This window comes from Pseudorasbora parva, chromosome 17 (assembly GCF_024679245.1).
Source record: "Pseudorasbora parva isolate DD20220531a chromosome 17, ASM2467924v1, whole genome shotgun sequence".
Classification (NCBI taxonomy): domain Eukaryota; kingdom Metazoa; phylum Chordata; class Actinopteri; order Cypriniformes; family Gobionidae; genus Pseudorasbora; species Pseudorasbora parva.
Genome location: NC_090188.1, coordinates 13,927,246 through 13,937,726, shown reverse-complemented (window position 1 = coordinate 13,937,726; position 10,481 = coordinate 13,927,246). Strand labels below are relative to the sequence as shown.

Below are 10,481 nucleotides of genomic sequence, written 5' to 3'. Positions count from 1 at the left end.
ACTGTGATTAATTATTATGTGTGTGTGTGTGTGTGTATATATATATATATATATATATATATATATATATATAAATATATACACACACAGATAATAAAGAAAATAATTATCTTCACATAAATATAATTATTATATAAATATATGTACACATTTCCACTTCAGTATAACCTTGTATTCTTTAATTTCCCCTAAATGATTTAAACAGAAAACACTACTCTGCTTCGGAATTAAACAAAAACTTTTATTTAATATGTCCCCCCCTTTACTGAGAATATGCAAAATTATGTAAAAAAAAGAAAGAAAAAAAGTGCCATAACAATTAAATGAATTGAAAAAAACGAAACAAAAAATAAATAAATAAACCATACATTAAAAACAACAAAAAGATGAAAAAAAAAAAAAAAATGAAACAAAACACTGATATGATACACAATGTGTAAACCACAGGGAAACTCTATGTACCAAGCACTTTATCTGCCATTCCACCCCCTTGTACAGCGGCAGACTGTCACACAGGCTGTTTTCTGTCACGGGGCGTCCCACTGTAAAGGCATCTTGTAGTGAGTACAGTGGGATGTAGTGGTGTCATAATCCTTCTTGTGCTCTGAATCATTCTGTTTCACATTACGCCTTTGATGTGCAAAATGAAACCGTAGCACAATGAATCCAGTCTTTTTATCCTTATTAACCAAAAGAGTAAGTTGAGAATACTGGGCACTTAGTGACATCATACATGTATAAAACACAAAAAAAGCCCACTGGATGTATTCTGTCAGGTACCTATCTGCACTATCGTCTATGTCTACAGTGTCCTACAGGGCTCCTAAAGAAAGGCCAGGTAAATGGTTCAGGTTTACTCCAACGTCCTCCTAAAAATACAGACAAGCAGCAGAAGGAAAGAAACGGGTAAACAGTAAACACACACAGAGACGAAGGCTAGTAAAATATCAGAGATGTCCGTCGGCGCAGAATGTTAGTAAACACACGCTTACAGTCATAAGGCTGATTCAGCGTTCAGCAGTGCTGATCGAGGAGCGGAAAAAACTATTTAGCCAGGGTGCAGTTTACCAGTCCATTAGTGCATGCCATGCATTTATCTGCAAATTCCCTCATGTTTTTGTGATCGAAAACTACAAAATTATGCAAATAATTTCAATGCATATTTCAGGTTCCAATTATACAAATTCTTTACATAAAAAAAACAAGAACATTATTATTAAGCTAATTTAGAATAGCTTGAGTGCACAAAAATCTAAAACGTTTTCCAAAAATGACAGTTATCTAAATAGACAAATTTGCAAATACAATTACAACAGTTTGCGCATAGTTTGCTGTATTCGGTTTGGTAAACTGGGTTGTTGCACTGTGCAGAACACAGAAAGGTAAGCTCAGAGGAGAGCAGACAGGCACTGGAGTTGCTTTAGTCCGTTCACGAGGGATACGTCTGGCAGTTCAAAGGGCTTGGATGGCCACTTGCTTCCTGTCACATGCAGCTGTGTGTGTTTTGGTGCGGCTTTGCTTAGCCGAGCCAAGCAGTCAATCCGGATACACAGGTGTCATCCTAAAGGTTACGCTACAGGGTAAAACAACAAACGGGCCTCATACAGAATCCTGTAGACGGGCACATAGGAATAATTACATTATACATACACATAAAAGATCCATTCAGTAACAAGCTACATATGTAGTTAGTCCAGTTTCCAAAAAGAACGTTTTTTTTTTATTTGCTAGCGATGGCACTCTCCTCTCCTGTGGGGTGTGTGCGGTTTAAGTTGAGTCCTACACTGGGTTTCTCTTGGCTGGGGTTGGTTACGGTTGTTTTTGGTGGTGGTTGGGGGGCTCCGTTACTGGGCAAGGGCCCCCAAATGTTCTGAGAGCCAGGGCTTATTCTGGGTTTGGGGGTGGTCGGACTGGTCAGGCCGAGGCTGGTCAGAGCGTCAAGGGTTCCATCAGGGTCCACCATGACATTGATAGCTGCAGGGATAGAGAAATGCATCAGAAAGTGTGAATGCCTGTTTTTTTTTAATCATCATGAGTTTACTGATGTAATAATAATACGTTTTGAAGTATAGTTTTATTAAAAATGTAGTTTCATTGTGCAGCGGATGCAGACATGCAAGAAGCTAAATGTAAGTCTTACCTTGAAGCTGTTTTTCTACCCTCTTCAGTTCTGTTAGTATAGATGAAATATCCTAAAGAATAGGCACAAAGAATTATTCGAAAAGGTACAGATCAACATCAATTACTGTAGGACATTCATGCATTCAGGACCTTACCTTGTTTGTAGTTTTTGGAAGTGGAACTTCATTGTCCAAACAGAGTTTACTCTCAATATCATCCCAGTTCCTGTCCTTGTCTTTGAACAATATCCTTTAAAATAGTGAATAAGAAACAGACAACATTAAAAAAAGTATTTTAAATGTTACAACAGTAAACACACACACTGATCAGGCATTACATTATGACCACTCACAGGTGAAGTAAATAACACAGATTTTCTTTTCATCATGGCACTTGTTAGTAGGTGGGATATATCAGGCAGCAAGTGGAAATTTTGTCCTCAAATTTGATGTTTTAGAAGCAGGAAAAATGGGCAAGCGTAAGGATTTGAGCGAATTTGACAAGCGGACGAATTGTGATGTTCAGACGACTGGGTCAGAGCATCTCCAAATCTGCAGCTCTTGTGGGGTGTTCCCGGTCTGCAGTGGTCAGTATCTGACCAAAGTGATTAAAGGATGGAACAGTGGTGATCTGGTGACAGGGTCATCGGCTCATTGATGCACGTTGGGAGCGAAGGCTGGCCCATGGGGTCCAATCAAACAGACGAGCTACTGTATCTTAAATTGCTGCTGGTTCTGATAGAAAGGTGTCAGAATACACAGTGCCTCGCAGTTTGTTACATATGGGGCTGCACGTCAGGGTGCCCATGCTGACCCCTGTCCACCACCGAAAGCGGCAACAGTAGGCACATGAGCATCAGAACTGGACCACAGAGCAATGGAAGAAGGTGGCCTGGTCTGGTCTGATGAATCTTGTTTTATTTTACATCATGTGGATGGCCGGGTGCATGTGTGCCGCTTATTTGGGGAACACATGGCACCAGGATGCACTATGGGAAGAAGACAAGCTGACAAACAGTTTGTCATGACCCTTTCCACCATCGAAAGCGGCAACAGTGTGATGCTTTGGGGAATGTTCTGCTGGGAAACCTTGGGTCCTGCCATCCGAGTGAATGTTACTTTGAGACGTACCACCTACATAAACATTGTTGCAGACCATGTATACCCTTTCATGAAACGGTATTGCCTGGTGGCTGTGGCCTCTTTCAGCAGGATAATGTGCCCTGCCACGAAGCCAAAATGGTTCAGGAATGGTTTGAGGAGCACAACGAGTTTGAGGTGTTAAACTTGGCCTCCAAATTCCCCAGATCTCAACATCTGTGGGATGTGCTCAACAAACAAGTCCGGTTCATGGAGACCCCACCTCGCAACTTACACGACTGGGACAAGGATCTGCTGCTAACACCTTGGTGCCAGATACCACAGCGCACCTTCAGGAGTCCAGTGAAGTCCATGCCTTAAAGGGTTAGGGCTGTTTAGGCAGCAAAAGGGGGACCAACACAATATTAGGAAGGTGGTCATAATGTTATGCTGGATATAGTTCAGTCATTAAACTCAAGATGGCACAGGCTTTACATGCAAAAAAGAAAAAGAAAGTTAAATAAAAAGATTGAATGGTTCCAATTACCTTTAATTAGGTATGAATTATTTAGTGTAAGTTTTCTATAAAAAAATACTTTATATAGTATGGCAGGTTTAATGTATGAGTTTGATTTCCGTAACATTTTCAGCAGTTGGTTTGATGAGCAATACTGGACACATTCCATTCCATGACTGACCTGATTTTGCTGGCAGTTTTATCTACAGACAGTCGGATTTTGGAAGACAGTTGGGAAACCGACGTCAGCAATAAACTGTCTAGCACCGCCTACAAAAGAATAACCATCAGGACCTTGCCAATCAATAAGTTACCAAACAAACAACATCCAGTCAATAAAACACAGAGGTAATTAAACTTAATGACATCAAATTGGTTTTCATGTCACCACTCGCACGCCAGACTATACTGAACAAGATGTTCTCAACAGGAGCCACAAACACACTTAACAAAAATAAACACCCAGAAGTGTGCTAAATCTTTACACATATTCAAGATAAGGTGCAATGAAGTTAAGAAGATCATACCGGTCTCACCTCATCCCGGTTCCAGGTACGTCTACGCAAGGCCGCCTGAGGGTCCAGGCTGTCCGGGGCCCGGGGACGAAGCTCCACTGGTTTGCCATTGATCTCTGAGGGTTTGGTGAGAACTACAGGGGGAATTTTCCTGAAGTTCAGACTTTCGTCAAAAACTCTCTCTACCAGCTGAAGACGAGAAAGGAAAAAAAGACAAACTTATTATGAACCTTGGAAAACGAATAAACTTCTTGAAATGGTGTAGGAAGTTTAATGAAAGGCAGCGAGTCGTACCTCCTCCCTGGTGTCGATGGCGGAGCCCGGCGTGGTCGCGGCTGTGCTGACGGTAGTGCTGGGTGCCGTGCCGGAGGAACTGACCGAGTCGATTTCGCCTGCCACGTCATGGATCTCCCGTGCCAGGATGGCCAGGTCCTTGGCGAGGTCCTGACTGATCCTGCGCACACAGGGAAATAACCTGTAAACTTTCAGACGGGTGTTCAGAAACTAGGGGAGCACAAATACAGACACAGCATGCAAACTCACATTAGGTAGTCCTTACTCAATTCATGCACATGCACATATATGCGATCCCATGCCAAATGAAAGTACTGTATGAATGACATGCATCATTTATAAAAAAAATATAATATATTAACTTAATACCATTCAAAAAATGGGGGTCATTACAAAAAAAAAAATGTGCATATGTATTGATCAAAAGTGACAGTAAAGATATTTATAATGCTAAATAAATGCTGTTCTATTCATCACAGTTTCCACAAAAATATGAAGCAGCACAACTGTTGTCAACATTGATAATAATAAATGTCCCTTGAGCACCAAAATCAGCATATTAGAATTATTTCTGAAAGATCATGTGACACTGCAGACTGGAGTGATTCAGCTGCCATTACAAGGATAAATTACATTTAAAAATAATAATAATAATTGCAATTTTAAATTGTATTATATTTCACGATATTACTCTTTATTCATAGCTTAAATAAATGCAGCCTTGGTAAGCATAAGAGACTTCTTTTTGACAAAACATTACAAAATCTTACCCAAACGTTTGAATGGGAGTGTATATATTGTTACACGGATCAAGGATTGCTCATTTATGTCTGACTCACATTTGTTGTGTACAGATCTCAATAAATGGTATTCTAATGTTGAAGGTATCAGAATAACCATACGGTGGCAGTATTGTTTCATGAACAGATCACAAATTTGGCTGATGAGGCAGTGTCGTTATTTTGTTACACAAAAGAGTGTAAATTCACACCGTATTTCATTCGTCATTAAAAACATAGAAACTCATTTTACACATAGAACGGTATGAATAGAGCTTTTAACAGGAGCCTAATAAATAGTAGCTTAATAAAAGCGGTTCAGCTAAAAGTCGGTAGATAAAAACATAACATTGAGTGGGGTCACCTCATGCTGAGATCGTATGATCAGCTGAATTATACTACTTTCATGGCTGACTGCAGCGCATTTCTACAAGGGCATCGGTAACTGAACAATTTTGCTGTTCTAGAGAGAGAGAGAGAGAGAGAGAGAGAGAGCGAGCGAGCTTGTGATCAGGTTATATTAATATGTGCCCCGCAGCAGTGGATTTGAAGACAGTCTCTCTTGTTGCAGTTCCAGCTGTGACTAATGCTATATGAGGATATCTCAAGAGATAACAGACTAGGTGCCCTCATGTAACACCACCTCTGAACACAACAGTCACTGCCCACTTTTTCAGCAGCTTTGGTTCTCAGTGTATTTTACCCATTCATTTTCTCCAAAGAGATTTCAAAAGATTCTTCAGTAAAGAGATCTAAACCTTGAACAAACAAACCAGTTCTGAGGTGAGGTTAAAAAAAAGTCTGTCCCAGCCATTGCTAATTTCTTACAAGAACACCCTATTGAACTGAAATTAAATAATTAAAAATATAAATGGAATTTTTTTTTATACCTATTAATTATTTTTAAATTAATTTAAAAAGTTGTATAATGTTGTGTAGTCTATAATAGAGTCAGTTTTACCCGATGGGAGATTTATTCATGAGGGAATAATTATCTTGTGATATTATTTGAGCCTTACACAATTACATGCAGTTAGTATGAACCGTGCATTCATTTGAGCGGCGACAGCATTATACGGGTGGCTTGATGCAGTGCGAGAAATTTAGAGAACTTGGAAAAGAATTATGCAACGTACAAAATACTGTCTGCTGTCCCATTTGAAATATGTTATTTACTCTTAAGAAGCTTTATCTGCTACAAATGTAAAATTAAATGAATTGCTAATTACAATCGACAATACACTCTTGACATTGAAATAAGTGTAAAGCCTGTACAAACACCAGAAATAGTGAAAAATGGAAATAAGTGGGAATCGTGTAACAAACACATTTCATTTATCTATTCAAATTTTTGTCATTTTATGTCATTGCATTCTTGACTCCAGCTAAGAGAAGGTTTGAAGAACTAAATTTGCCAGAGATCAGTTATCACTATTAGAAAATCTGGCATTAGTCAAATCATCTGAGATGTATTACGTGAGGTAAGAAGAGTGGACCCCTGGACCCAGTGCTTCATTTGTAAATGAATAATTGCCAGATCAAAAACAGCAATTAAAAGGCACTGTGACTGACACGGACCAAACAACTTCGGAACATACAATGATGTAATTAAACGGTGATGGCACAACTATAAGAGCATCCTTCATAGGTTTCTGCAGTCTGCACAGCCATAACCACATGTATATGGAGACCAAATATTATTCAGTTGATCAGTGAGCAGCCATTCACTGCCATTATAAAGCTTGGAAGAGCCAGGACATTTTTTAATATAACTCCGATTGTATTCATCTAAAAGAACAATGTCACACAGCTAAGATGGGTTGAGGATAAATCATGTGGTAACTTTGGTTTTTTTGGGTGAACTACACCTTTAAAGGTAAATTCTGTGAATTATTTCTCACCCTCATTACGTTCCAAACCCAAATGCCTTTGTACATCTTCGGAACACAAATTAAGATTTTTTTAATGGAATCTAAAAGCTGTCTGTCACAAATTTAGGCTTTTATTTGCATCTAAACATGATCAGTGACTCAGACAGAATCTCAACCGAACCTGCTTGACATCCGAGAACAAACCTCATTGGTTCTTGAGGAAGCTCAAATGTGTTGCGTAACCCCGTTGGTTCTCGCATGTCAAGCGAACATGCTTGAGCTTCCGTTCATCATAACTGATGTGTGCGTTCATGAAAGTTTGTATATGAAGAAAAGCTTAAATTCAATCTATGTATCATATAAAAAGATGTTTGGACTAAACCGCTCGATTCAAATGAATTAGTTTTACGATCTCTTTATGAACTTTTTAAAGCGTCAACGTTTTAGTTGTGTAGCTGCCAATGGAGTGACAGAAAGCTCACAGATTTCATCAAAACAAATCTTCATTTGTGTTCCGAAGATGAGCGAGTCTCGCGGTTCTTAAACAACATGAAGGTGAATAATTAATGACAGAATTAAAATTTTTGGGTGAACTTTCCCTTTAAGAAAGCTGATCAAAAATATATAACATAACCTACAAATACATTTGCATTAACCTGTGCTTGCTCTCGCTCTGTCTCTCACATCGCATGCACACACTGTCACCATGTAATGCATCAATCAAATGCACAAACGTGGAACGCACAAATCTGACGTTTTTCAGAATCCGCTGCCTTGACCCTACTCTAGTGCTACACAGACTGGTGAAAACATAACATAAAGATGTCTACATCCCACCATTGTTCTGTCAAGTAACCATGGGGCATTTGAGAAAGCACCTTTTAGACAAAAATGTGTTTGTTTGTTTGTTTGTTTGTATGACAAGGACAGAGAGTTGATGAGTACCTGGCAATCTCCTCGCTGTGAGCCGTCCAGTCTCGAATGTACTCCTCTTGTTCTTTCATCCTGTTCTTGAGGAGGAGACCCCCGGGGCTGGTAGTGACCGGAGCGGGACCACCCAGCCTGCTGGTGCGAAGGGTGGTGCCCGGCCGCAGGCGAACGTGTTTGGGAGAGTTCCGGTTGGAGCCGAACTCATCTTCAGAGGTAGAGGCGTATTCAGGAGGCAGCCGTCTCCAACGGTTATTGGCTGAAAGGAGAGAGAGGTGTGATTGAAATGTTTGCAGAAATACAGTTACGTGCAAGCAATAAAGTTGAATTGGGGGGTGTGGGGGGTTGTGGGGGGTTAAAGGTATACATTTTAAAAAAGGCCTCAAAAACATTTAAGAGCAGTTAATGTATCAGTATTACAAACACACAGTCTGCAAACGTCTTGCATCTCTATTACATGATGCAACAATCTTCTTCCCCACTGGCTCAAGGTTTATTAACATAGCAACTAAAACATTCTGTTATAATTATATTCAATTATCATTGTACAACAATCCTGTTGTTGTTTAAATGTAAAGTTTGTATTTGTACATGTTATACACTATAATGATTCCCATAAAAACCTTGTTTCAAATGGGGATGAGCAAAGAAAGGTGTATTTATCAAATTATGTATAAAGAGTTTAAAACAAACCAACTTAGCGCAAAAGAGGTTGAATATTGCAGTTACTGCTACAGATATCAAACTTGTTAAAGGCAAACAGCAAAGCTCTTCTGAACAGCTATCTCTAAAATATGACACTAGCAAGTGATGAAAAGGACATTTGATGTTTTAGTGGTACTGGCATTGCAATTCAAAATAAGTGGCCTACGTGAACTCGCAATGAAGTTTTTTTTTTTTTGCGTCTGTGAAGCTGTTCGCTGTCGTGTTGTTTTAACTTTGTGCCACCAGGGGGAATGTGTTTAACATCTGCTGACCCTCATTTCTTATTGCTCAGTGCTTGCATCAGCAAATGAGATAACTTTGCTCTGATTTTGACTGTGTGGCAGTAAAGAATAACTAAGAAGTCAACATTTCAATATTCCCATAATTCATTAATTACTCAAAGTTTCCTCAGAGCACTCAATCTACAAATATAGCAATACAAGCACTTAATCATTATATCTAAATGTATCTTTCTCTAAAAGGAAAAGCAAATTAGCTGAGCTCCTTTTCATCACTGCTGAGTTTGATAAAAAAAAATAAAAAAAAATGAGATGACACGTTTACTAGAATGGCATTCAAAAGCATGCTGAGTTTCAGTTTCTAGTGTTTTCATTGAATTAAAACCCAAAACACACACACACACACACAGCCCAGAGATGGTACAGTACCCATGGGCTCCTCCTCTGCGAGAATACTTTCAGGCTCAAGTTGAGTTTCTGTGTAAAATGGAATCTTTATAAATATCACAGGCATGCAGAGACAGACAATTACAGACGTACATTACTGATGATAGACACCGATCCAATCCGCATGAAACATCTTAAGTGCACAGTTAAATTCTGCTGGATGCTAGACATCTCATTTTAAGCTCAGTTAAAGGAACTATGCAGTTTTTAGTAGGCTGTAGAACTCTATTCATACAACCATTATTTTAATTTTACACATAAAAAATGGAAATTCACTACTAAATGCATGTTATTGATCTTATTTAGTCAGCGTAAACCCCACCTCTTTCTGCCTCTATCCAATTAACAACTGATGGATTGAAGTCCTGCCCTATATATTTATTTTTACAAGGGGAAAAAATGGTTGCTACTTCCAAAGTTATGACATTAAAAGCCATTTTAAAGGCTAAGGCCTGTTCACACCAATATCGTTTACCAATAAACAATAACTTTCTGTTTTTTATAAGCACACTCTGTAGCTATGTCTTCTGCTCCTTTTTTTATTGTTCATCTGAGTTCTTAACATTATAGTTGTATTGTGGACTTTGCTATTCTCTTAAAGGTGCACTATGTGCTTTTTCCATCCGCTAGAGGGCGCCTATTTAAAACAGGCATAGTTTGATGACGGCAAGTTTGAGCGCAGAATCTTGGGAAAGAATCGGGATAGGACTCGGGCAGAAATCATGTTCATGGATGTGATTATTAACGTTACTGTAGCATAAAGCAGAGCAGGGCTGAGTGTCGCTAGAGGAATATTATCCAACACACAGCTCGCGAGCAGTGGCACTTTTATTATGATGGGACACCATCGTGGGCGCCATTTTCGCTTTTCCGTGAGTGTGAGGTAACGCAGCTCTGTTTATCATATCAGATACATTTAAGTGTGTTTAAAATGATGTTATGACGTTACTCTGTGCGTTCGCTCGGCGGCTGCAATGACACTTGTTG

General features: G+C 39.2%; 1 protein-coding gene across 2 annotated transcripts in view; it reads right to left on the bottom strand.

The window, feature by feature from the left end:
- Nucleotides 1-220: 220 nt before the first annotated feature.
- cep170aa (centrosomal protein 170Aa) overlaps nt 221-10,481 on the bottom strand; it is a 47,010-nt gene continuing 36,749 nt past the window's right edge. For both annotated transcript variants that reach the window (XM_067422494.1, XM_067422493.1), the window contains exons 13-20: nt 9,477-9,524; nt 8,122-8,362; nt 4,527-4,707; nt 4,245-4,421; nt 3,899-3,987; nt 2,277-2,370; nt 2,141-2,192; nt 221-1,974 (exon numbers count right to left, since the gene is read on the bottom strand). In XM_067422494.1, the coding sequence (XP_067278595.1) occupies nt 1,721-1,974; nt 2,141-2,192; nt 2,277-2,370; nt 3,899-3,987; nt 4,245-4,421; nt 4,527-4,707; nt 8,122-8,362; nt 9,477-9,524 (1,136 nt within the window). In that variant the 3' untranslated portion in view covers nt 221-1,720. The remainder of the gene's footprint in view (nt 1,975-2,140; nt 2,193-2,276; nt 2,371-3,898; nt 3,988-4,244; nt 4,422-4,526; nt 4,708-8,121; nt 8,363-9,476; nt 9,525-10,481) is intronic.